General features: G+C 39.8%; 2 protein-coding genes across 2 annotated transcripts in view; both read right to left on the bottom strand.

The window, feature by feature from the left end:
* Positions 1 to 1,217: 1,217 nt before the first annotated feature.
* On the bottom strand, positions 1,218 to 6,187 carry LOC111667977 (leucine-rich melanocyte differentiation-associated protein). The gene is made up of 5 exons (XM_087178651.1): positions 6,140 to 6,187; positions 4,213 to 4,455; positions 2,588 to 2,779; positions 2,408 to 2,485; positions 1,218 to 1,591 (listed from the first exon to the last, which is right to left on the bottom strand). Exons 2-5 carry the CDS (start codon positions 4,359 to 4,361, stop codon positions 1,399 to 1,401), a joined length of 612 nt encoding a protein of 203 aa, XP_087034777.1. The 5' UTR covers positions 4,362 to 4,455; positions 6,140 to 6,187; the 3' UTR covers positions 1,218 to 1,398.
* The window catches only part of frem1a (Fras1 related extracellular matrix 1a), a 38,970-nt gene continuing 17,244 nt past the window's right edge, over positions 5,420 to 27,145 (bottom strand). The window contains exons 9-37 of the mRNA XM_023423855.2: positions 26,332 to 26,676; positions 26,097 to 26,239; positions 23,893 to 24,089; positions 23,718 to 23,808; positions 22,683 to 22,850; positions 22,385 to 22,593; positions 20,362 to 20,455; positions 20,021 to 20,273; positions 19,212 to 19,415; positions 18,519 to 18,704; positions 18,239 to 18,435; positions 17,924 to 18,134; positions 17,229 to 17,373; positions 17,006 to 17,147; positions 16,389 to 16,584; positions 15,965 to 16,229; positions 14,881 to 15,298; positions 12,739 to 12,940; positions 12,514 to 12,658; positions 11,855 to 11,984; positions 11,599 to 11,671; positions 10,145 to 10,294; positions 9,798 to 9,994; positions 9,632 to 9,679; positions 9,348 to 9,545; positions 9,034 to 9,165; positions 8,425 to 8,540; positions 8,132 to 8,217; positions 5,420 to 7,494 (exon numbers count right to left, since the gene is read on the bottom strand). Coding sequence (XP_023279623.1) covers positions 7,292 to 7,494; positions 8,132 to 8,217; positions 8,425 to 8,540; positions 9,034 to 9,165; positions 9,348 to 9,545; positions 9,632 to 9,679; positions 9,798 to 9,994; positions 10,145 to 10,294; positions 11,599 to 11,671; positions 11,855 to 11,984; positions 12,514 to 12,658; positions 12,739 to 12,940; positions 14,881 to 15,298; positions 15,965 to 16,229; positions 16,389 to 16,584; positions 17,006 to 17,147; positions 17,229 to 17,373; positions 17,924 to 18,134; positions 18,239 to 18,435; positions 18,519 to 18,704; positions 19,212 to 19,415; positions 20,021 to 20,273; positions 20,362 to 20,455; positions 22,385 to 22,593; positions 22,683 to 22,850; positions 23,718 to 23,808; positions 23,893 to 24,089; positions 26,097 to 26,239; positions 26,332 to 26,676 — 5,144 coding nt within the window. The 3' untranslated portion in view covers positions 5,420 to 7,291. The remainder of the gene's footprint in view (positions 7,495 to 8,131; positions 8,218 to 8,424; positions 8,541 to 9,033; positions 9,166 to 9,347; positions 9,546 to 9,631; positions 9,680 to 9,797; positions 9,995 to 10,144; positions 10,295 to 11,598; positions 11,672 to 11,854; positions 11,985 to 12,513; positions 12,659 to 12,738; positions 12,941 to 14,880; positions 15,299 to 15,964; positions 16,230 to 16,388; positions 16,585 to 17,005; positions 17,148 to 17,228; positions 17,374 to 17,923; positions 18,135 to 18,238; positions 18,436 to 18,518; positions 18,705 to 19,211; positions 19,416 to 20,020; positions 20,274 to 20,361; positions 20,456 to 22,384; positions 22,594 to 22,682; positions 22,851 to 23,717; positions 23,809 to 23,892; positions 24,090 to 26,096; positions 26,240 to 26,331; positions 26,677 to 27,145) is intronic.

Genomic DNA, 27,145 nt, shown 5'->3' on the forward strand with positions numbered 1-27,145 from the left:
AGGGGGGGGTAAGGGGGTTGTCCAGGGAAACATTTTGTTCAGCACAGCACTGACAAAGCCTCAGTCTGAGACAAAAGGTCAAAGAAACAAGAGACAAGCAGAGAAAACATCAGAAAAACCACCTCACAGATCCACTCACAGCGCCCCGTATCCACATGTCCTGTTTACACTCTGTTGATGAAGGTAAATCTGAGTTTTAAAACTCAAGCTTGGGGAAAATTTGGACTTGATTGAGCCAAATATATCCAAATGTAACAGCCTCATGAATTTCCACTGACTGCAGTCCAAAATATTCCTCTTATATGAGTCTACTGCTAATGCAGGTCTATTCAACTCGCGGCTGTAACAGTGTTCCAAACTTTCAAATATAAATTGCTGTGTGTGTGTGGCATCAAATTCATAGGCAAGTTCTGTTCATCTTTTTCATCCTCTTTGCTCTCTTCTGTTGTTTGCCTCTTTTTGTCACTTAATAAATGATTTCTATTATTTTTCATGCTATATTGACATTTTTGGTGGGACCAGCCTTAGGCCAGAAATACATCTACAAATGACTCTTCTCTCTCTCATCTCTCATGTAGCCACAAATTCAATTTCAATTTAGTTTTTTCAATAATGGGGGTCAAAATTGCGTTTGTAGGTGTTGTCCCAGGTATGTCACCTTTCCAAAGAACGATCTGACCTTACATTAACTTCCCACAGCTGGAACAGCCATTATATAATGTCTGAAATATAAAGTGTTATTTCAAAACCAAATTTCACAAACATCTCTAAAGTTTGTATTCATTGAAATATTGTCTAAGAAAGATTCAATGTGAGAAGATGCACAGGGATCATTAGTTACCATTGCCATTAATCATTCATTTACTTATTTTTGCAAATTAAGAATTTCTCTTTTCTAACCCCCCACAATAGTTTGTATTTTTCTCACCTTGTTTGAACCATTAACATCTTGATCTAATAAAGGCCCCTCTAGTTTTCTCCTCATACATATTGTCTAACTGACCTTGTAGCAAATTCATATTCAGTTCATTTCCTAATCATTTCCAAATTTAAAATTGTTTTATTACTTTAATGATTTTAGTTTCTTTATCCCTTTTTTTTTTTTTAAATAGCAACCCTTGTGATTTCAATATTTATCAATAACAACAACAAAACTTTCCAAACCAAAAATGTCAGTTAGGTCTGAATTGTGGTGAAAGGTATAGAAACACATGAAATGAAGAATATTTCCATTTTTATTTGATAGCACAGCTGTGTAAAACATGGTGTTTGGATTTGAATATGATGAGTAAAGTGCAGCTTCAAATACACGTTAGAAAAAGCAGCTACAGAAACAGACGTTGTGTATGATGTTGACATTATTATACTGAAGGGAAATGATGAAAAGGCTCGTTTACTCTATTGTCTGATGACAGTATTTGACTTTTTCGCCATGAGTGTGTGTTTCCTGGATGAATCCTCTTTCCTCTTCCTGCTGCTGTGGCTGCTCTGATGCAGCCTGTAGGTCTTTCTAGCCTGGACTCGTTCCTTCTCCGGGACCTCTGTGTCATCCAGGATCTCCAGACCTGGGATCTGACTGATGACGTACTGTCTAAGACGGCAAAGAGGAAAAACACCGTGAGCCAGATGTGTAGTATGCGGATCCACTTTATCGTAGATACTGTGGATTCAGCAGATTGGCAAGAATAAAAAAAACTTGAAAAAGGAAGCACTTAACGGATTGAGAGATAACCAGCAGCCTGATCATCACTGTGTGCTTAAACTAATGAGCCACATGGGGGCGCCATTGTTCAAGTTAAAAACCGTACCAACCGCCGCACCAGTGGTTCCATTCAGCTGGAGCTTCCACATTTCAGATGAACAACCTCTGTCATACAACATCTGCATTTTCATTCTTTAACATTCTGATGTAGGACAAGTCAAGATAAGAGAAATACTGATACTGACACAGGATTACAACAAGACTAAAATACAACCTCAACCCCTGTGACAGCAAAAAAGTAAAATTACTAAACCACACTTCTTGGATTGCTCATTTGTGTATTTATTTTATTTACATTTTGTTTTCCAACATGATGAGCTAAATGTTTGATTCTGCATGTGAAGTAATGGATCCTTTATTTAATCATTTGCTTATTTATCTGTTCATTTTTACTGACCTAAAAGCAGTCATGCTTTATCTAATAATTCAATCAGGCTTTTAAATATTCACATTTTAATTGTAAAAAGGTTGTTAAAATCACTGAATTCCAAGAAGCGGTTACACCAGAAAGTCAAGTTACAACCTGCAACATTATTTTTCAAAAGCAGTTAAAATACAGTCCAATCAGTTAAACAGTAGAGCAAAAATACAGAGAGCCTTGTCTATGTTCTCATGAAAGGTCAAAGGTCGGACCTCGGTGCTCACCTATAGTCTTTGTACTGGGTCAGACTACCCCCGTTGAAATAGCTCGGTGCTGCGTCATTGTTCATCATACTGAGGATCCTGTTTTTAAAGGAAAAAAGAGAAGCGAGAGAGAGAAGTGTAAAAACAGCAACAGACCCTCTCTACAAACGACACACACAACCCACACACACACACACTCACTTGATACTCGGGAACTTTCGTCGGATTTCTTCCACAAAAACAGGCAGATTGTTGATCTTGTTCTTGTTGATGCACACGGTGGTCACGCTGGGCATGTAGGGGAACTTCACGTGAGACGTGTAGTTGTTACAGTCCAGAATCAGAGTGCTGAGCTTTTCCAGCTGACTCAGCAGAGCCGGGTTCCAATACAGACTGAATGAAGGAGAACACACTGAACTACAGCAGCTGTGGCTTAATATCAATTTAAAATGACTTTTTCATGTACATATCGTGTGTATTGTGTATATTGTATTTATTAGTGTATATTTGGTATATTTTTGATGTATATTTCCATAGATGTTTATTCTATAGATGTTTATTTTTCTGCTGTGGTAAATGATTTTCCCAGTTATGGGATTAATAAAGTTAATCTAATCTAATCTAATCTAATTATAATGCCTGTTTATTTGTGTAATCAATGGAAAATCCACCTACAGTATTTTGAGGGATGTGGTCAATAAATACGGAGGTTAATTTATGTCTGATTTACAAAATGGGTCATTCTTATTCTGCAAATCTAAGTCTGAGTCGGAGCCTCATACACAAATGTAATATATGTACATATGAAATAAAACCATATATATCAGAATCAATTATAAAACCTTTTAGAAATTTGAACATTATATACTGACGTGTCTGAGTAGCCCATACAAACATGTTTGTTTTCTATGTATGCTAATATTGTAGACATATGTTATGTAAATATATCCATCCCAAAGCCTGTCAGTATGTTGATACTATATACAGTAGGGTTTTACACTACAGTACCAGTCAACAATGGGAAAGTGTATCCAAACTTTTGACTGGTATATATATTTTGTTTTAATAAACGTGCATATATAAATTAAATATATACTGTTAATATACTGTATGTGCGTGCAACATATCAAAAATGCATATATATTATTGTGAAAGGTGTGGTACTGTATATATTAATCTTACTATGGGTATTTCATTTATGTTATAAACGTATGCCTTCATATATCCAGAGGATGTATATATGTGATAGTAATAAATTGCCATATAGGTGACATGGAAACATCCCTCTTAATAAATGGGCCTATATGTCATATATTACATTTCTGTCACAGCCACAGACAAGTAGCAGCATTTTTGGTCTTTAAAGCTGCACTAATCAATGTTTTTACAGTAACAATGGCTCAAAAAGACTGTGTCTGATGTAAATGAGATTATATCATCTAACTCTGCAGTGACCCTTAGTGCTCTAGCGTGGTTCAGAAACCTGCTCTCATTAACCTCATTTCCAGTAGCAGCCGGTTGCTGTTTTCAGTAAAAATCCCTCAGATGAACCCGGCACACGACCTGCGCAGCAGCAAACAGCTGACAGCCTCGGTCCGAGAGCAGCTGGTGAACATCGGTGAGCATTCAGCAGCTAAAGAGGTTTTATTGTAGTGTAAAAATATTGACTTGTGCAGCTTTAATTTGTACTTCTCTTTAAGATAACCTAAGTTTTGGACCTAAGCTTCTGTTGGATTGCCTATGTTGCAGGGTGCAGACTATGTATGGCAGAGATCGGCTTGTTGTAAGTTGCTCCTTCAGATTGTGGTTAGTAAGAAAAAGGATACTCATCCAGCAGATTGTAACTCAGGTCCAGCACCTCCAGAGTGTCTGTCTGTGCGAGGATAGTTTCATAAGGGATTTCTGTCAGGCCCTGGTAGGCGAAAGAAAGCCACTGGAAACTAGAGACGTGGTTGGATTGACTGTGATGATCCATGACAAAGAGCCCAGCACTGTAGTCTCTTCAGCTCCTCTTCACTTGTAGTGATGAAGATTAGGAGAGAAGTCAGATGATTATGCCATGATCAAACCTTGAATAAACAACAAATGTGTTAAAGACATTATGCCACAGGAAGGACTTGATTATTATTTTCATTAAAACACCATGACTTGAAGAGAACTGACAAATTACACAACACCTGCACAACAATATGAATTTACTAATATTCATTTACTGGAATTTCCCCTAGGGGATAAAAACAGTATCTATCTATCTATCTATCTATCTATCTATCTATCTATCTATCTATCTATCTATCTATCTATCTATCTATCTATCTATCTATCTGACACCAGTCCCATACAATAGCCTTGAAAAATATAACTCCTTTGTCAGGCAAATAATTGCACCATTATTGCCCAGTTCTTCCAGCTCTATGTGGACTAATACTGAATATGTCATCTGCTATTATACAGCTATTAAGGTAGAAAAATATGAAAAATTGGTCATAATATAAAATCAATCTCATGTCTGTGTGCTAAGTATGAAGCTGGAGGTGATTAGCCTAGCTTAGCATAAAGACAGGAAGCAGGGGGAAGCAGCTAGCTTGGTTTTGTCCAAAAGCAGGATAGACTGGGGACGGCTGTAACATTGGTCATTTGTAAATCTTCTCATTTCTCCAATCAGGAACAAGTTAGGAACCACCTGATTCACTCTATACCTGCTCAGTTTGGTCCTTATTCCACATGTGAGGAAGTAGCTTGCTGTGGCAGACAGTCTATTTTAGAAGGAAAAACTCATTTTAAGTTGAAAGTTGTTCACCCCAGGATATGCTACACTAACCTGGATGATGAGGTGAATTGTAACATTTTACTCCTTGAGTTTGAGCCTAATCCACAGACATGGCAGCGATAACACCGACACCGTTGAACAGCAGACACGTGGAACTAACTTGTTTCACATTTTGAACACACTAGCTTAAAAGATACAGACAGAAATATCATAAATGTTACAACCATCACCCGGTCTGTACCAACGCCTCTAAAGCTGACTGATTAACACGCATCACATTTGTTTAATTAGTACAAGAACAGAAATGAACATTTCAACTAGTGTACAAATCACATTTCACACAGACAGTAGAGTGAGGGTTACCTGATTCCCTGGTTAGCCATCTGACACAATGACATGACTTCAATATAAGATAAATTACATTTAAAAAAAAAAATCTCTTTCCATTAAAAACAGCCCATAAATGAAAGAGGCTGTTCACAGCCAGAGACCATAACACGCTGACCTCCTGATTTGTTATGCCACCTGAAAAGCCTCTTAATTTGAAATCTTCCTCTGGATTTAACACTTAGAAACACTGATATTAAGATTAACATGACTCAAAATAAGATTACTCTGTGTGTTGGGAATACACTAAAGAAACTTTGAGTGATAGATTTTGACAGTGTTTGCTACCACCCATGCCTCCTGATGATAAACTGTACAGCGAGCAGCTGCTAATGCTCTTAACAAGTTACCTACGAAGGATTCTGTTCCATTCAACACTGGTGATGAGTTATCAGTCAAAAGCTTTAAAGACGTTCCCCTTGACGACTGATGCTCTAGATGCTGCTAGAACTTTTTTTTTACTATCACTGCTACTACAGTAGTGATCAACAATAACAAAGTCGACAAATATTTCAAATTTCCTGGGACTACTGTCAAACACTCAAATATAGATCCATCACATACAAGTGTATGTGTTCAGTTTGAGTTGGACTCACCGAGCTGTGGAGGAGACGGTTTATCCTTTCAGCGCATGCAAACCTCTGAGAACTGCTTACAGCTCATATAAAAAGCCTCCTTTCATACCCCAGCTGTAGATCACATGATGGGGATAATCACATTGCTGCTTAACCTTGTGGTTTTTGCAGGACCCACTGGCCCAGATCTAAATAACTTCGATAGTGTTGAATTCTAAAAACACTGGAAAACAACATCTTATAAATGAGGCTTAAAACTAATGAGGAAATGTTAACATGAAATGCACTAGAGGAAAGTCGTTTTACTGATCAGACACAATGCATTAATGTTCACAACGACATTCATGTATGATCACTTACAGTGCAGCTGTATCTGTGGATAATTTATATAAATTATTAATAACACTGAATGAACAAAAATGAATGAACGCATTATGCAAAATATTCCATCCGCTTCATTTACACAGATTATCTGGAGGTTTATTATGATGGTTTTTTTTCTGTTTACAAGTCCAAATAAACATGTTTATGTTGACCCTGACTGTGAATGTTCCCTTTTGCCCCCAAATTCCCAACAAGTCCAGTGTACACAGACATGGCTCTTTCATTATGTTTCTGCTTGTCCACATAGAAACCAAAAACTGCTCCTCTGCCAGAATAGCATGTGTCAGTTGGTTTGTGGTAATTTGATTAATCACAAATTCATTTAGGAATATGTACAGGGTAAGAACAACATAAATTAAGATAACTCAGTTTGGACAAAGGACGACTTCGATACCATTGCAGGAAATTAAAACTAAATGACCTACACCACAAACCAACTGACAATCAGTGAACCCTGGGACTTAGTGATCCAACCCTGGTTCTGTCTAAAATAAGTAAAAGACACTAAATACATTTTTAAAAATCTCTTGCGAGCTTTACATATATAACAATACTTTCAGTGGCTAATTAGAATAAATGCTGTATAAACAATGTCACTCAGTGTAGAAGGTTATTTTTCAGACACAAAGTTCATTAGAAGTCATAGAAACCGTTCCAGCAAAGTTCCCACTGATCCTTGTTGGAGAGTTGTCTTATTGTGCAGTGTAGACGTCCTGAGGATCAGTCAACTCTTCTGAAACAGCACAGTGAGGAGGTTCAGTGGCTGCGATACCGTACACAAAGTCAAATTCAAGTCTTGACTGAACACACAAAGCGGTGACCTCTGCCGGCTTTACAGTCCCTTATCTGCCACTTTGCCCTCCTCCACACCAGGACACAGTTTTTGCTTCCCCTCTTTTTTGACTGAGGGGGAGTCTTCTTCCAGTTGGTGTAGCCGACTGGCTCGCCGCCCACCCACTCCCACTGTCCCTGGCCTTCTCTGTCATTCAGACCTTTTACAGTATAGGAGAAAAAAAAGTCAGTCAGTGTAAACAAGTTGTAATCTACAATGGAAAAATATATTTAATGATGTAATTCATAAAACTTTCAGTCCTACTGCAAAAATATTGAACACCATCTATTCCATGTTGACAGAGAACAAGTTAATAAAACAAAATGTAATTCTTTAATTAGTACTCATACTTTTCCTAACCCAACCTATCCCAAGAGTCATTGTGCATATATATGTATATATTTCATTTAAATATGCAAATTTATTAAAACAACATACAGTAGGCCTAAAAGTCAAAGGTTTGGACACACTTTCCAATAGTGTCCAAAACTTTGACTGGTACTGTAGTGTAAAAATGGGATGGATATGTTTACATAACATACGTATGTCTAGAATATAAGCATACACAGATAAACATACATATTTGTACTGGCTAGACGTATATGTCTAATAAGCTTAATATATCATTTTTACATATATGGTTTTATTTTTTATACACATATATTTCATGTACGGAAATTCAATATATATACATATATTACATCTGCATATGGGTGGAGGAGTGCCCCTTTAATATAATCTATACATTTTTAACAGTTTAAACATCAGGAAATGCCATTGCAACAAAAAATACCCACCTATCCAGAATGGTTTTCTTCCGCTGAAGTCCCACAGCCAGTCCATGTCAACTTTAGAGAGCACACTTGCAAGAGTTCCTTTATATCTGAAATAAAAAAGAGAAAAAGGAAATCTGTGTTTTCTTTTGGAGGGGGTAGTTTATAGAGCATATCAATTCGATTATACAGCTCTTGTGTGTGACAGGCAGCTAATCCGAAGAATGTATGCCCATGCTTTCTGCCTCGCAATTTCTCTCTACGTCTGTTTATCCTTTAACAAAGACATTGTGTCAGTTTACAGTGTTGAAGTGTACCTCTCCCTGCAGGCTCTGTTAGCTGTGCTCCAGGTGGCTTTGTGCTCAGTGCTGAGGATGTAACAGTGGCCACCATGAAAGGTCCAGCCCCGTGGACACATCTGAGCACTCACCATCTGTGTTTGAAGAACGAATGTGCAAACATATCAACATTTTAAGTGAACATAAATAATTCCAAATGAAAATGTTACGAAATAATTTTAAGAGGAAAGAAAAAAACACTCAAAAAGTAACATCTATCAATCTCTATGGAGTTCTGCAAGGTTCTATCCTGGATCCGCTACTTTTCAGTCCTTATGTATAACACTAAGGGTCATCATTCATAAGCAGAGTGCTGATTTTAATCATCATGCAGATGACACCCTATTCTATATAGCTGTTGATCCTGATGCTCTGAACCCCCCATTTACTCCCTTGAAAACTGTATCTCACATTAATTGATGGGTTCCATCTGGATTAGGATTAACCAGAGATCAATGTTATTGGTCCATAATAGCAAAGAGAAATTTGCAATTTACTTCTCTATCTTAGCAAATTTCGTATCAAGCAAAGAAGTCTGTGTATGCTTGTATTACAGGTAGGTTTCCCTGTGTCGTGAAGCTGGAATACCTGATCAGTTGGCGCCCAGGGTTTCCAGGAGACACCATTGCAGTGAAAGAGCTGGCTGGTTGTTTGGTTGAAATGCAGGAGTCCCATCAATTCTGGCACACAGGGCTTGGGGATGGCATTATCAGCTGCAGCCTATCGACCACAAAAATTGTGGAAAGTGTGGAATGACCAATATGCACAATATTTATGAAACAAAGTCAAACATTTTCTAATGGATGGTAGAAAGTGCCCATATTGGTATGGATACAATTAAATTGAGATCTTGGCAAACGAGACATCAAGCACATTTTCCAAGAAGCGGAAAACAAACTGACATTTGTATTCACACGTGCGTTGGCCAGTCCAGTTCTTTGAGATTTTGAGATCTTTCTTTGAGGATCCAGTCTTAATTTAGTTCGCACTGCTGACACCTGTTGCTGTCCCCCTCTGCTGACCACACGGATGTTTGCTTTTCTGCCCTTCCTGGATGGGGAGGTGTCATCTTCTACTTGAACCTGCATGATACCGTGATACTGGAATCAAAAAGACAAAAGAAATTAGGGATTTTCTGACTTTGAAAGGTTAGGTCAGGTTGGTATCTGCTGTTACTGCTGCTTACCGTGTAAATAACTTCTGTCCCATTGTGAAGAACTGATGAAGGTGCAATCTGAAAGATGAAACAGTTTATAGAAATTTTTAAATGGAACAACGCCACAACAAATAATGACAAATGCCAGCTTGAATAAAGTCACTTGCAATGCTGAAATTTAAGTGTAGGTACTCACAGACTTTGGATTGCCCATAACTCTGAGTTTCTTTTTCGGGGGCCTGGAGATGCTGTCTCCACGGGTCCAGATGCCTGATTCAGTGCCTAAGGGAAGTTTCTCTAGTTGAATGGATCCATGCTGGGGGTACTTGTCTGACTTAATCTCTTTTCCTCCAAGGACAGGAGCCTTCCGATCCTGTTTAAGCCTGCACTGACCTGTGGTGTTAAAGATTTAACCGCCACGTTACTATCTTTGGGCATATATTGATTACCTGAGTTCACTGGCACCAATTTTGAAAAATGTCACTGTAACAAAAATACATTACTCTAGGACGTCAAAAAGACACAGCTGGGGTTTATTTTTACCTCTTCCAGCGTCCCTGATGGTGACTTGAGCCCCACTGATGCTGCCAATCATTGTGCCTTCCGGGGAGACGAGCACCACTTCAAACGTTTCTTCAGCCTCCTCAAGGTGATCCTGAATAATGTCTATGTGCCAGCTCCTCTTTGATACTCCTACACAGAGACAAACATCACAAGACTTGGTACAGCTCTGATTTATTGTGACTTTTCCAGGTTGGTACCGTTTATGTTGCAAGACACTGTAAATTACTGAAATGAACTATAGTTGTTGTAGTGGCACAACAGTAGCAATAACAATTTTACTTGCAGCATTTTTTAAAATATGACAGTACGACAATGGTGTTCCTCTCAGAGGGTCAATAGAGCATTTTTAGGGCCACTGTAAGAAAAAATAATAATGATTTGTGAAGAAAAGTTCAAATTATGAGAAAAAAGTTATTGTATTACAGGAAAAAGGTTGATAGTATCTGTATATTACAATATAATTGGGATCAACTACAACAAGCACTTTTTTTTATATTGCACATATATAGAACAGCCTTTTTGTTATTATATTCTTATTTTATTTCTTATTACATTTTCTCCTTGCACTGTTATTCTTTTGAGCTGCTGTGTCAAATTTGAATTTCCTCTATGGGGGATCAATAAAAGTACACTTTACCTTAAAACTGTATTGAGTAGATTTGATCACATGTACATGTGCATTTCCTGATACTCTATATACAGTATACTGTACACATATTATTTTTCCTTGCAAAATATAAGAAGCTTAGATATTTACCATTTCAAACTCAGTGAAGAAGCTGTGTGGTGCAATTTAACAGAAGTGGGGAAGTTAATGTTTTTGAGATTCTGTGTTTTCAACAGGCATGCGTTGGTTTTACTAGTGAAAGGGCTTTAAGAAATAGGATGAGTGGTAAAATGTTTTCCTGTGTTTTATTTGAAGTGTTGATCCATAAGAAATTGTATTTGTGGTTTTAAGAACCAACAACCATCTCAATGTAGTTTTACATCTCCTCTCTCAGGCTTCTCTCTGGAGCTCTAGTAACAACAGGTTGGTGAGCCAATCAGAAGAGAGCCTCCTCTCCATCACAACGTTCCAGAAGTCCTGACGGCTGGTTTTAAGGCTCATTTTGTGAATACAGGCTGTGTGCATTTCTCTGTGGACTGGGCGCTTTGATACTTTCACAGTAATAATATAGAACCTCGACCTGCTTTATAATCAAAAAACACATGGACATCCACCTTTAGACTATATGGACCTTTAAGTTTAGCTAACTTCCCCGCCTCAAGTGAAAAGCAGTGTCCAACTGCTTCCTTAACCTTCCTGTGGAGAGCACCAAACATCTCCTGTGTGACTCAGATGGAATGGGGCATTAGCAAAATACTAGTTGAGCATTAACATTCACTCAAAAAGCAGCATAATGATGTTGATTTCCATATCAATGAGCACATACCTGGATCAAACTGAATGAGAGAAGAAGGGCTCATGAAGAAATCTTTTCCAGCCATTGCAGTCACCTCCTTCACCTAAATAAAGAAAAAATCTGTTTGAGGGCCAAGAATATGGTAACAATAACAAATCCAAATGTCGTAAAGCATAAAGCAGTACTGAAAACCTGAAAAAAAAAAGTAAGCCAACAGTGATCAAATTAGTATATAATGTGAAAATTCATAATAGCTGTTCAGTTTCAGTAAGAGCTGACTACAGACCTTCACAGTGATGTATGAAGACTCTGCCAAGTTTCCTTTCCGGATGATGTCCAGAGAAACTCCTCTCTGATCCTCACACACAGAGTACTGAGATTGAGACAGCTGCACACTGGACCACCTGAGTTCAAGTCTGCAAAGACAAGGTCAAGCATGGTGAAGATGAAAATGTTCATTTAATATGCCATAAAAGTCAGTATTGTTTTCGGGTTGTCCATCTGCGTCCGTCCATCAGTCTGTCCCATTCTTGTGGACGCGATATCTCAGTAACGCCTTTACAGAACTTTCAGTAGAACTCAAGGATGAACTGATTAGATTTTGGTGGTCAAAGGTCAAAGTTGTGGTGACCTCATCAAACACAGTTTTGGCCTTTTGAACGCAATATCTAAGTAACGCTTCGAAGGAACTTCTTCAAATTAGGTACAAACGTTCATCTGGACTCAAGGACAAACTGATTAAATTTTGGTGGTCAAAGGTCAAGGTCAATGTGACCTCACAAAACACTTTTTAGCTATTATTAAAGATTTCACAGTAATTATGACAAAATTTCACACAAATGATTCATATTTTCTATGACTCTGGATAAACAGGGATGTAACCTGAAACTAGTCTGAGTGGAGGAGGCAGACAACCACGAGGCGATGATTGTAGTTTTTCCTTACATGTGAGAGGGTCCAGTGTTCCCTAAAGGATCAGACACTCTGAACTCCAGGCTGTCTGACAGAGAATCCCTCTCTGGATTGATGATGTAGATGACGGTTCTCTTGCTCAGCTCCACCTGAGACAAACACTGTGGCACAAAGCCACCTGCAACAGCAAAGAGAAAGACTTACTTCTTCATGCAAGTTAAGCTGAAGCGTAGATGAAAACAACATTCTTTTTCAGACCTGTAGTAATGTTTTCTAGGTAACCAAAGTAGGGTGGGCGAACAATGCAGAAGATCAGCTCGTCTTCTCTGCTGTCGCTGTCTTGGGCCTTCAGCTCCCTGGATGACAGGAAGATCCCAGATCGTCCGTCACCTAAAACCTCAGCTTTCCAGAGAGGCAGTACCTTCACAACCTCAGGAGGCGATTTGTCCAAAGGCTTGATCTGAAAATCATATACAGTTTGTTCATAAAATAGATATTGGTTAACATGAATGTCATAGTCCTTTGGATTTGAGTGACAGTCCATATGATAAACATAAATTTAACTTTATCTAGATTTGAAAAATGCTGCATGTGTTTTCCATTGCATACTGATACAGCACAGCATTAATGCTGCATATAGTGTTTGCCCCACACATAGTTGATCATAGGGAACATTCGAGAGGGGTCTAACTGCAGACCTCAGCTGAGGACCCAGGTCTGTGACCCAATGGGAAGGAAGAAGTAAGGTGTGTTTTAATTGATTTAAGTGTGTCACTTCTTTTATTGCTACAAAACAAGCAAATACAAGAAAATAAAACTTCTACAAAAATATAAAAGCCAACAGACCTTTTTCACAGCACACATTTTGACTTGTCATAGCAGGAAAATCACAAGTGAAACTAATTTCATTAACTAAGGCTCGTTTCCATCAAGTTCCAGTAAACATGACAGTGAGCCATCATGTTCACTGGAACCAGCTCCCCTTGAATATAGTTATCATTTACACCCATGATTTTCCTGCTATGACATGCTAAAATTTCTGCTGGGAAAAACGTCTACAGATTTATTTTTGCAGGGTTTTTATAGTTCCTCCAGTCATGTTTTAAACTCTGTAAAATCCTCTGCTATGATTCATATTTAGTTTATCGTGGTTTTCACACATTAAACTGGGTCTGAAGCTCATCTCCTCTTACTTCCTGATTGAGAAACCTGGATCAGGCCTTGAGCCCCGCCCACCACCTGCTGGCTCCAGGTGGACAGGTGAAAGAGCAGAGAGTATCAAGATGGTTAGAGGAGGAAACATCAGAGAGACTCAGCCACATGTTTGAGCCTCAGTCAGACCCAGACTCAGAGGAGGAGTCTGAGACCAGAACCAGAGACTAGCAGACGGATCAGAACCGTTAGCGTAGTTAGCATCTTTTATTTGTTTATGTTGTTTGTTAGCTTGTAACTGGCAGTGGCTGACACAGTGTTAGTGGTTGTGCTAATGCTAGTTCTAAGTTTCAGGTTTATTTAGCCCCGCCCCCCGTCCCCACAAGTAGAGAGGAGTGGTTTCTGAGGTTTGTGACATATGAAACCCTGGCTGGCCCAGTACACGCCCAGTTCCACAGCCCGATATTTAGCATGCTACCTCCACATCTGGACCAATTTTGGCACACATACAGAAAATCTTACAGGAGGATAACAGCCAGAATCTACCCAGATGTGAAAGTATATGGCCCAGACTGGGCAGAGAACCCAGGTACATGTTGGGCCAGAAGTTCCGCTTCACTACACCAATGTGTATGTTTTACCTCTAAAACAATGTATCATAAAGCAGAACAACTCAAAACAGATCAGTTTTCAAACGTAATTCAGCTACATATACATTTTATATTATGCAGATGATTTTTAAAAGAAGAAAAGGGGATGCTTTAATGGTAAACTAATTTCAATGGAAATTTTACTTAGCCTGCATGGAGCAAATTATGCAGCCGTTCAAAAACATGACATAGATTACAGGCTTTTACAGGCTACACTGGCTTCATTACAGTCATTAGCTGAAAGATATGCTATGATTTCATTTTGCATTCTGGGTGCCGTAAATCCTTGTGTGCTACTGTAAAACATGAACAGTTCTACAGCTATTTGGCACATTACCACCACCTTCTGGTGTGTGAGTGTTATTGATGTTCATGTTCATTAGCTGCAATCACATATATTCAGTTCACCATTCAGTCCTTAGGGAAAAATGCCACTTCAGGAAATGATGCATTACACCTGGGTATCCTACGTTTCCCATTGGCTCACAGACCTAGGATGTGAGGTGTGCTAACAGCCACGATGGAAATGAACAGCTGGGAGAGCTGGAAGACACACACATCACACAGCCTTTATAAATCATAATAAATCATCACCTACCTGAATGGTGAAAAACACAGGTTCCAGATGTAAGCGCCCGTCCAGGAGGAAGCCTCGGTTGGTGCTGTCAGAGGCATTGAAGGCGAAACGATCGATCTGCGACGGCCCCCCGTTGTGTTTATATGACACCTCCAGCTCCTGTAAGTGTCTGTGGGTGAAGTTTGATCCAGAGGTTAGTGTGGTGCCAGCTAAAAGCAGCTTGCCATACTGTGGAGGCTGGAGGAGGGTGAAGGTCAGGCCGCTGGGTGGAGTGTCTGGGTCAGACAGGGCCAGGCAGTCAGGACCCAGGATGATGGAGGAACCCTGGGGGACTGTGACGCCTTTGTTGGAGGACAGAGACGGCAGGATCCGGTCCACCATTTCCACTGCAATCTCAAAGCTTCCATTTCGGCTGGTCTTACCATTACTCACGAAAAACCTGTCAAAGCATACAACAGACTGGGTGTTAGGCTATCTGACTTATTTTGACCTTTCCCTTTGCACTAGTAACAAGAGCTGTGACATCGTCTGACAAAATCACCAAACACATAAATGAAAGACAAAGACTGAGCTGTGATTTCAGCTGTATTTACAGTAACATGATCACTCAGAGAGAAAGTTAGAAGAGACAGTGTCTTTTTTTACTTTATTTACATTATTTACTTCAACTCCAGAACATAACAGACTTTTATTAGACTCCCTCTGTTTGATATGTAGAGTTGGTCCGATGACTTCTCTCTCTCACTCCCTCTCTCCTGCTAACTTATGTTTAGTTATTCCTCTGTCCCATTTAGTAATAATGATACATGTACTGAAAGTAGCTTATTTGCTGTAATGGAGGTGAGGTTCAGAGTATTGGAAGTGCTCCTCTTCTTCCCTGCAGTTCCCGAGCAGCTGGGAAACCAGAGCGGCTATGTAGACTGCAGGTCGGTACTCCACTGACCAGTGGTGAAAATACCATCAGTCAGTCAGTCAGTCGGTCAGTCAGTCAGCCAGCCAGTTGGTCAGTCAGTCAGCCACCGACATTCACAATTATAGGGATGGTCCCGCTGTTGCGGTCTGATCAAAAAGCAAGTACATCACAAGTCGAAGCTCCTGGACTCACTGAAAGGTTTCTGTGGGTGTGCTGCCTCGGTTGTCATGCACATAAGAGACGAGGTTAGCTGCTACGTCCATCTGGCTGAAGGTGGAGATGGCCAGTCCAGGATGCTTGATGTACTCTATGTGTCCTTGAGCAGGAGGGTTAGTGATGACAAACAGAAGCTCTTCAGGTTTCTCTGCGCCGTCTGTGGCGAGCAGCACGTCTGTAGTGAGAACCACACGATCGCCCCGACTGACCTTCACTGGCTTCACAGAGATGGCGATATTTCCTGGTAAAGGAAACATTTAAAGGTTGTATTAAAATTGTATGGATTCACACTAGGCAGTTAAACAAATGTGGCCTTGCAGTCATGAGGATATCACATGTAGAAAATCTGTTCCAAACCTAGAGTATGTCTAATAAAGGATATATGTCTGGCTTCTAGTACCTTTTTCAAGATCTCTGACGGAGATGTGGAAGTGCTGTGGGGGTGATTGATTCTTTCCATCCAGCAAGTGGAAGACAAAGAAGTCCTGTGTTTTCGCTGCATGCAGGCCTGTGTGCACATAGCGCAGAAGGTTCATGTCCACCATTTCCTGGGTGCAGTTTTTCCCAGCTGTCAGCGTCACCCAGTCCTGACCTTCCTGAGACAGGATCAGTCACAGTTAGGAGCACAGCACCTTCCTGTGTCTTCCTCATGTTTGCATTGGCAGCTCACCATAAATCAGCACATCCTAATGCTGTGGGAGTTAGGACTTAATTCCATAAATAGTGCAATTCTTCTTTACAAGAATACCTCTGATTGATGGTAGATTGTCCTGGTCCTAGTAAATGAAACCCATTGGCCACAGCAGCTTTCTATGCCCAATCAGCTTCCTCAGTTTAATACAACCATTTGATCAGTCTTAATCATTACAATCATTGCCAAGCTGCCATGAATTTTTTTTCCAAAGCATACCATTGTGAGTTTGTCTTGCGACGACTGAAGTACATCCAAACCGAGGACAGAGGACATAACATCAGAATATTTGGTGTATCTCTGAAATTTAACATCATTGCACCAACCTTGAGTTGAAGTAGTCCTTGGGTAGGAACAGTCTCAAACATGTACATGACCTCTGAGGAGGTAGTATCACTGTCTTGTGCAAACAGTGTCACACTGGAGATGAGCCTGGCCTCTCCTGGCTCCACCTCCAGCCCATTGTTCCTAATGGACAGAAGATTCTCTACAGTCAATCATGTGATGACACACTTTAAATAGGAAGTGTGATGAAGGTGTTAGTCTAACCTTATGGTGTGAGGCTCCTCATCATTGACTGGCAGCACTTGAACCATCACTTGTCTTTGGAGTTGATGCCTGCTGTCAGTTAACTGGATGGTAAAGCTATCCTCCATATTCTCCGAGTCATCGTGCATGTACATCAGATCCATACCTGCAAACCAATGATGGCACAGATTTTAATGACTTGTTGAAAAATGTAATAGTGAGTTTGAATTATTCTATAAAGAACTTCATGCTTATTTCATACTACCATTAACAAAAAATGATAAAAAACTGTTCATTTTTAATGTACATGTACTGTATGTCGATATTTCCTTGCTGTTGACATAAGAATCTGTCACATATCCACAGTAAATACTCTGAAACTATTTACTCCACTTTACATCAACAGTTTCAGTGTCTGTCGTCTGGTTCCCTCCTCAGATTCCTTCAGCCAGAGCAAACACATTCAAACACTCTTTTCCACCCTGTGAGGTTAGAAAAGAGCTAGATTTTGTTTTAACTTAAGTATTGAAGTATTCTTCATGAGTAATGACACATTGACCTTCTTGTGGAAAGTAGGTGCCCCTTTCATATTTCCAGTTGGAAACTGATGTCATGTTTCCCACAGGACATGAATGCAGCATGATACTGTGAACCGGACCACAGCTACACTGAGACAAACTGTAACTGAGGCTACAGCGCAGACGTGTCAAAGGTACCATTAATAAGATCCGTCATTGTAAAGTCGACAACAGGGGACGGGGGATCAGCCTCTCGTCTCTTGCTGACTGGCGTCTCACTGTTGTGGTCGATGATGATGCCGTGCTGAGGTGGTTTGACGATGCTGAAGAGCAGCACATTCCTGGGGACATCCAGATCCACTGCATGCAACAACGACGAGTCCAGTTGCTTGGTTTCTCCTTCTCGTACCTCGTCACAGAAGGACATCAATCAATATTGGACCATATCTCGTGAACAAAAAGTCTCCTGGTTATTATGATTTTCAAAAAGTGAGACTGGCCATGAGAACTTACTGTGAAGTTGCGAGCCATAAACTCTGGGATCTCATCATTTGTTGGGTTAATAATAATGTAGAAGGGCACATGGGCAGAGCTGTGTTTGCCATCTGACACACAGAGCATGAGCTGGTCAGCTGTGGGCTCCATCCTCTCATGTCTGGACTGGACGTAGTTCACATGGCCGTCAATGATGTCTTTGTATGAAAATGAAGCTGTGAAATAAAAGGTTAGACAGAGAAACACATGAAATCAATTGTTTCTTTTCACCCATGTAATGATATATGACAATTCTTACCTATGCTTATACCCATGTTGCTTTTCTCAAAGCCAGGACTGGGCAGGACATTTTCAATGTAGCCAAACTGGGGTGGGGAGATCAGATTGACCACCAGTTCATCCAGGACAGTGTCCACATCAGAGGCCTTCAAATGAGAAGCAGTTATCGGGGCAGCTCCACCTTCATTCACCACAAAGATGTCTCCTACGAACAGATGAGAAAATTCTAAAACATTTAAAACAACTAAAATCCCTGTGACTGTTCAAATAATGGAACATGTAACTGATACATTTTTACATATTAATTTTCTGTAACAGTATTTCTTTGTTGAAAAAGGTCAATATGAATCCTTAAAGTTTAAGTGGTCCTGACAGCTGCACCCACACAGTCCTCAGATCAGGTGCAATCAGGCCAGATAAGTGAAAACACCTGTACCATGGGAGGTGAAGTCAGTAACATTATCTCATTACAATGGCACCTCAGTCAGTGGGTGAGATATATTAGAAACCAAGTGAACATTTAGTCTTGGGGTTAATGAGTTGGAAGTAGCAGAATGGGTCAGCGTAAAGATCTGAGCCACTTTGACAAGGGCCACATTGTGATGGATGGACAACTGTGTCAGAGCATCTCCAAAACTGTTCAACTGTTTAACAATTTCAGTGCTGTGTTATTTTCCTCAGCACAATGTTGACTGAGATTGGAATGACCCACCTGTTGTTAGCGAAGGTGGTTGGCTGTCAACTGGAAACACTGTGATTTGGAGGTCATACACAGGGAGGCTGTGCCGGGACTGAGCTGCACTCATGGTACTGATGGGATTTCCTCCACTGCAGCATGGAGCAGAGTTTTCTGTCTCTCCATCAGAAATGACGAAGGTGATGGTGTCATGGCGAGGAGTGAGACCAATCTCCAGTCCTACAACAACATTCATATAAAGCACTTTCAGAGACAGTCCCGACTGTTCCAAGATATGTACTCCATGTTACACGGACATGCGCTTTGTAAAATATATATATATATGTACAGCTCCAAAGCATGAGAATGAGTTCAACCAATATGGCTTCTTTCATGTGTATACAGATGTAAAATACAGATACTTTTGGATTGTAGTAACAATAGTTGAACGAGCCATACTCCCAGACTGAGAAGTTTGATACCAAACATTGTCTGTGCCCTTATGTACAGAGCTGGTATCAGTGCAGTGTTAGCTTAGCTTAGCTTAGCTTAGCATAAAGACAGCTAACCTGGCTCTGCAAAAAAAAAAAAAAAAAAAAAAACTTAAAATGAAGAAAACTGATTGAATTAGGAAATAAGTCTGTGGGGCAGGTCTCTGTAAATAGTGGCACATGGGTATCACATGTGTGAATTGTGCTGGAAAAACTATCCCTAAATTGAAAATAATCAGTTATATCTATAAATTCTACAATGAATTATGATCTATCAAATGGCATTATAACCACTATACTAAAGCGGATGACAGACCCTAACTCTGACAGAAGTCTTGATATATTTGCTGTTACCTGTGTGTTTGTAGGTGATGATCCCTGCAGTAATGTCTGCCTGGATGAAGCGATCGACCACGACACCATTTCTGAGCACCACACCGTGATATGGCTGCCGGGCAATCAATAGGGCCAGACTGCTGTTGTCGGAGTCTGCGTCAGAAGCGTAGATGTACTCTGCTGTGATGACTATCTCCTTTCCCTCCGCACAGCTGAGAATTGGTTTCAGACCAGCAACCAACACTGGGACCTCGTCATTAACGGGATTCACCTGAAGATGACAACGCAGGAAGTCACTATGGTGAAACAGAGGAACCATGAAGCCATGAAGATAGTTCACTACAAAGGACAGCAGTTACCTTCACTTGCAGGACAAAACTGACTGAATTGGTTCCATCTGTGGCAGTGAATTCCATGTCGTCCTCCATAGTTTCTGAGCTGTCGTGATTGTAACTGCAACAACAGATAACACACGAAATAAAGATTTGATGAGTCATGAAATGAACATATACATTTAAACAGTAACTCTAAATACTGAATCCATTCTTAAAACTAGAGACCATCTTGTGATGGGATCAGACCGGATCAGACCAGCAGCCACACCCATCAACATGTCCCCACCAATGAGTACTCAGTAGTTATTACTTTGTTATTACATGAATACTCAGCACTCAAAGTTCAGACCATATGGAATGCCATTTTAATCAATATTAAATAAATATGTATGTAAATATAATAATATATGTAAATAAATCCTGAAATAAATAAATTATGTAATGTACATGTAGCCTTTATGGACGTAAATATTTCAGTGAGTCAATAAATAAATAAATAAATAGCTTTATAAATGAATGAATAAATAAATAAATGAACAAATAAATAGCTTTCAATTTGCTCTGGAACTGTGAGATAACCACGTCCACTCATTTGAATATAACAGGTAGAAATAAAAATTGCTGGGAAATAAATGAGACATTTGGAATAAAAAAAGTCTGAGGCATTTGTAAATAAAAGTCTTGAGAAATAAATAAATGTGGAATCATAAAATAATAGTCCCCTTAAATAAATTTAAAAAATTTAAGTAAAAAGCTATTTATTTATTTGTTTACTCCCAAATTTGCATGTATTTATATATTTATACATTTATTACCTAATTTATTTATTTCAGGATTTATTTCACAGCTGTATTTATTTATGAATGTATTCATTTATTTATTTGATTAAAATGGCATTCCATAAGACCACACCCATCTCCAAACCCTTCATTTTGATCTGAACTACACACCTGTAAAGTCTGAAGGCTGTATCTCACACAGTTGTGACAGAATCTGTCCACAGACGTATAAACACCTGCCAACGCATTCAAAACCCCCTCCGTGGTTGTTCCTGATACAGTGGGGTGTCTCATTTTGCCGCCACCCCACCCACACACACACACACACACACAAACACGCACACACACACACACACACACACACACACACACACACACAAACACACAGGTGCCAAGTGACATGCTAATGCAAGCTGAGTGTGGGGAAGCCCAATTTTGGTTTTGTTGGATCTTAACTCAGCCTCAGATCCACATGATCCTGTTGTTTTGAACGATGGCGTCCCTTGAGGGTGTTTACTTGATCCCATTTCATTTTTTATCTATATGCTACCATTAATCATCAGTTTTCAGTTTCATGCAGAACACATTCAACTGCAACAGATGTAACAAAATATTCTTGAATTAAATAAGAATATTACAAAGTTCCTCATTACCAACCCAGAGAGTGTTTAAAGACACTGCAGCAGTCGCCTCTAATATCAGGCTTTACACTAAGAGCTTACACACTGATTCAAGTTATATTCAAGAAACTTGTGCAATCACTCTATTTCGTTGCTCTGTACTGTTATAAACTGTCCTGTTTGATATAATGTGCTTTTATTCTGGAATTCTTTTGAAAAGTGTTTGAAAATATATAAATAAATTATAAATGAATCTTTACTTAATTGCTTTATTTGGGAAAAGATCAACTTTTTGTTGTCTTGTTGATAACATATTTATGACCCTTTGATAATTGCTCCATCACAACATGAACATGACTCTATTGTCCTGAGATAACAAGATCTTGGGATAATGTGATAGAATTAATTTATTGCTACCAAGGCTGATCTTGGCTTTCATTTAAAACAGCTGCAGTGGACAACAGACGATTGTCTGGCAGACGTTAAATCATGCTTCTCTTGTGAATTACACATAATGAGAAACTGCTACTAGGCTTTTAGTAATAGTATGAATCCAGAACGTTTAGAGCAGTCAATCACTAAATATATTTCGTGCTGTTAGGATGATCTGACTCGACACGAAGAAATGAATGAACCAGGATGTCTGACCTAACTTTAAGGCTTTTCAGGTCGTGCACAGTGAAAGCTTGGCCCGGCTTCAGCAGGAGGCCTCCGAGCCGCAGAGCTCCATGCTGCGGTTCCCTCTGCAGCGCCACCTGCAGGACGTCTTCCATTGAGTCCACGTCTGACAGCAGCAAGTGTTCTGGGCCAAGCCGGCGCTCCCCGCCCTCATCCACAGTCAGGGCGTTGGTGATCACCTGAAACACAATGTATATGTTTTTTTGTATATGTATAGCCACGCGTCCACATGAAGTCAATGAACTGAGAATGGAATGATGTTTTCCACCTGTGGTGGCTGGTTGTCTTCTGGTATCACAGTGATGTTGAAGCAGATCCCAGTGACTGTTTTGCCCAGATGGTTGGTTACAGAGAAAACAAACTGGATGTACTGGGGGTAAGGGCCAATGTCCATGATAGGAGGCATGTAGGCCACTTTCATGAAGTTCACTGCATGCTGGGAACAAGCAAAACAAACACATGAGTTTTGTATAAGCCCATAAATGTATCTCAAGCAGGGGTAGACAGTAATAAAGTAAATTTACTTCAGCACTGTACTTCATTTATTTTCACTATCTGTACTTTATTAATATAGTATTATTTTTTTTGTAGACTTCTGACTTCGTACTTTTGACTCCACTACATTTCTATGAAGTACTCTTACTTTGAAGCAGAACCTTTAGTCAGTGGAATACATTTTCTTTTATTTTGAAAATTTGTGTTCATCATACGAGAAACACCAATTACAGCAAACTCCTCCACTGTCAGTCATGTTCGAACCTGTCAGTGTCGTAACGATGGAGACGTTAGATAAAGATGAGGCAGAAGATTCTTCACTGATCTGAAGTCTGTGTTTGAAGGTTTATAACTAAAGAAATATTAATTTAGTTTGAATTTTTTGCTGTGTTTACCACGACCAGACTTCATCACTGACTAAAAATAGAAATATGAAAACAACAAAGGCTCCTTATGTTGATTCAGTTGTTTTTATGTCCATGTCTACAGTCTTTGTATCATATCTTACAGTCTTTTTATTTTCCAGGTTCTACAGTCAGTCAGTCAGTCAGACAGTCAGTCAGACAGTCAGTCAGTAGGTTGATTCAAAGTCATTAGGTTCCTTAAATGTGGAACAATACAACAATGTGTTGACAAAAAATTTACTTTTGAATACTTCAGTATTTTTAAAATCAAGTACTCCAGTACTTTAACAATTTTCACTACTGGAGTCATATTTGACCAGGAGGATCTATACTCTGACCCAAGTAAAGGAGCTGTGTACTTTGTCCACCCGTGACCTCAATATATTGGGATTTTACATGATTACCTGTGTGAAGAGCCTCAGCACTGGTGCGTTGGAGTCTTTGGTGAATTTGGGTATGCTGTCCACCAGGAACAGCCTCCCTGCGTCAGGAGTGCTGCACATCAGAACAAGAGCACTCAGTTCAGACAGAGTCCTCTACAGTTCACAGAGTGTTTCCAGAAGGTGAGGACAAACTGACCTGTGAGCACCGGAGTAGAAAGGTGGAGTGGTGATGGTGTAGGTCAGCTCGCTGTCCGGGGACTCCTGGTCTACAAAGTGAAGCTGTTGTCGGGTTATGTGGACCACTTCTGTTTCTTTGATCATGAGACACCGGGTGGAACCGGGAACCTCTTTAGGTGGCTGGTCTGGAACAGGTTCTATGTGGACCATCACCACCTGAAGACACCATGGTAGATTGTTGTAGTAAATTATTAAAGTAGACTAAAGATGTTTTTTCATGGATTAACTTTTGTTTTAGCCATGTAAGCAACATGACGATATCAGACAGTCGGCACCTTTTCAGTTCATAATTAAATATCTCAGATACTATTGGTTGGATTGCCATGAAATTTGGTACAGACAAAGATCAATGGTCCCCAGAAGATGAATGACTGGGCTGATCCCTTGAGGTAGACAATTTTGGTTTTAGGTAAAATATCTTGTGCCCCACATTCAGTACAGGCCTTGAATTTGTGGATCCCCTGACCTTCCCTCTGGTGCCACCGACAAGTGAAATGCTAACAAGAATCGGTGTGACTACGTGTTGAGCGAGAATGTAAGCATGCAGTTGAAGCTCATAGATCTGCTAGCACGGCCGTAGACTCCTAAGCTTAATTCATACTCTGTGTTCGGGGGGTTACAGTGTGGCTTCAGACTCATGTAGCTAACATAAGCTTCTTAAGAAATGTCTCAACACACCGGGGCTACCCAGTGGAGATGTCAGGAACTGCTCCGCTTGGGTAGGTTGAGTTTTCTCTGATGCTGGTGGAGATTGTTGATACAGACAGACTTTTCACTAACACTGATCTAACAAAGCCAAATCCACTTCTGCTCACTGAAATAGCCACTCTGTCTTATAGTGAATAAAAGAACATCACCATGGCAACTGTACGGCAATAATGGGAGAAAGACAACCTTTTCACAATCACTCTATATACATGATCAGCAAATGGCCTGATGATGAAAGAACAGTATCTACAGCAGAACTTTCATCAGCCCATTGTGCTAATAAATATACAACCAGTCGGTTTAAGTCTAAGCATTAACCCTCTTCAGGAAACTGCCACCTAGCACCTGAAGCTAAACCTGAATAAACCTACAGTAGCATCATCACATATCAAATAGACTTGTACCTTGAGAGCTCAATGCATTGCAACTTAAGGAAACAAACAAGCAAACAGACACAAACACATTCAGGAAACATCGATCCATTATCCTGATAGGTGCGCAGGGCGGCTGGAGCTAATCCAAGCTGAAACTGGGAGAGGGCGGGGTTCACCTGGACATGTCTCCAGTCTATCATAGAGCTGACATGAAGAGACAAACAACCATTCACACTCACATTCACACCTCTCTGGGCCACTGTTGTGAACTGTACACCTTTACAATTTATGGAGTGAAAGTGATAATAGCAGAGTGGAGGTGAGCGAAATTTCTTATTAAATTACTATTAATATATATCATAATATTAAATATTAACTATGTAAATACTGTTTATTACTGATGGGGTATATTAATTATTATATTTTTTAATATATATTTGGAATATGGGGGTTATTTTTTATAATTTTTTTATTATATTTTGTATATGTGGAATGGAGCACTGCAACATAACAATTTCCTGCAGGGGACTAATAAAGTATTTCTGATTCTGATTCTATTTCTGATTTAATTTAATTCAAAATGTCCATTAAATCATTGTTTCACACAAACGGCAAGTCAAAGGAAAAGTTGTTTCTGTGTGAAACTGAGGAATGGTAAAAATGTAGAACAATGAAAGTAATTAATGAGATTATACTGAAGGTAACATAATACTGATTAGTTCTACACTGCTGTCATAGTCATACTGTAGTATATCAGAGTTAGACTTCACTGACTGAGCTGACTCAGCCTGCAGTGAAACACACATTTTTCTCATGCTGCAGACTTTTTGTTCATGATCATGCAACACAGACTTGAAGCTCCATATTTTCCTCTTCTCCTGTGTTTAATTTGTATTGTTGATCCATAAGAAGATATATTTGTGGTTTTAAGAACCAAATCCCATTTCAATGTAGTTTTACATTTCCGCTCTCAGGCTTCTAAATAATCAAACAACACATGGACATCTACCTTCATACTACATGGAGCTTTAAGTAAGCATTTCTCATATAATAATCTATTGGAGATGTGATTGTTACCCACTTGAGGCTCTGACAGGTTCGGGGGGTCATGGAAATCAGACAGCACCACCTCAAAGGAGTCATCAAACACCTCGTTCCCAAGGTGTCGATAGTAAAGCATGGACTGAGACAGGTCCTTCTGCAGGAAGTGGCTGACAGGGTAACCTGGATTCAAACCAACACAAACATAACAGGATGTGTTTAAATACAAAAACAAACTTCACGTAAGATTCGACAATAAAGCCTGTTCTCCTGACCTGTGAGCCCTGGTCCTGGGATCTTCATGACCTCCCCTGCCTGTGGGGGGCGGGTGATGTTATAGAGGATGTAGTCATCGCTGGAGTCCATGTCTGAGGCTTGGAGGGTGGAGCCCCTCAGCAGAGCCGTTTGGCCCTCGCACACCTCCAGCAGCATGTTGGTGATGAGGAAAGGAGGGCTGTCATCTTTCGGCAGGATCTTGATGGGGAATTTGTGCCGGGTCTGATGGCGACCGTCAGTGATACGGAAGATAATGAAGTCTTTGGTTGTGTCGCTGTCGTCATGGTGATAGTGAACCACGCCTGCTCTGATGTCATTGACAGTCACCATGAAGCCCTTTCCGCCTGGAGTTTACATCAAATGATAACATAGAAGCAGAATTCAAATTAAAGAAAATATTTAGAAGTATTACACACTGTATATCATGAAACTTGAAGAAGTTTGTTAGCTAGCTTAGTTAGCTGCCTCGCTAGCTGTTAGCGTGAGCCAGCAAGGAATCTAGCTTGGTTGTTTACTAACCACAAACAAAAACAAAAGAAAAAAAACAGTTTATTCATGAGACATATTCGTACAGTATCAGCTCTTGTCTCATAACTGTCTGCAAACCATGTGCAGGGATAAAACTGAATGGTGCAATGCAGCTAATATGCTATGACAGCGTCCTCTGTTTTGGACAAATTCAAGCAGCTGAAGTCCAGGGAATAACCTTACATTAAAAGGTAAGAAGGTCAGCAGTAAACTGCCCAAGGTGAAGAAAAAAAAACAGAATCATAAAAACAGAAACCTACTCCCAGTTGTCCGCCTCCTCCACTC

The sequence above is a fragment of the Seriola lalandi genome, unplaced genomic scaffold (assembly GCF_002814215.2).
Source record: "Seriola lalandi dorsalis isolate HSWRI2012SDOR001 ecotype SW California unplaced genomic scaffold, Sedor1 jcf7180002054694, whole genome shotgun sequence".
Classification (NCBI taxonomy): domain Eukaryota; kingdom Metazoa; phylum Chordata; class Actinopteri; order Carangiformes; family Carangidae; genus Seriola; species Seriola lalandi.

Bases quoted from the DNA above. Each gene is read 5' to 3' on its own strand.
- LOC111667977 (XM_087178651.1), bottom strand. From the start codon at position 4,361: ATGGATCATCACAGTCAATCCAACCACGTCTCTAGTTTCCAGTGGCTT. The intron at 2,486-2,587 runs GTGAGTGTGTGT...CTTTAAAAACAG, and splicing joins CGAAAGTTCCCGAGTATCAA to GATCCTCAGTATGATGAACA. The intron at 1,592-2,407 runs GTGAGCACCGAG...TTGCCGTCTTAG, and splicing joins ACCCAGTACAAAGACTATAG to ACAGTACGTCATCAGTCAGA.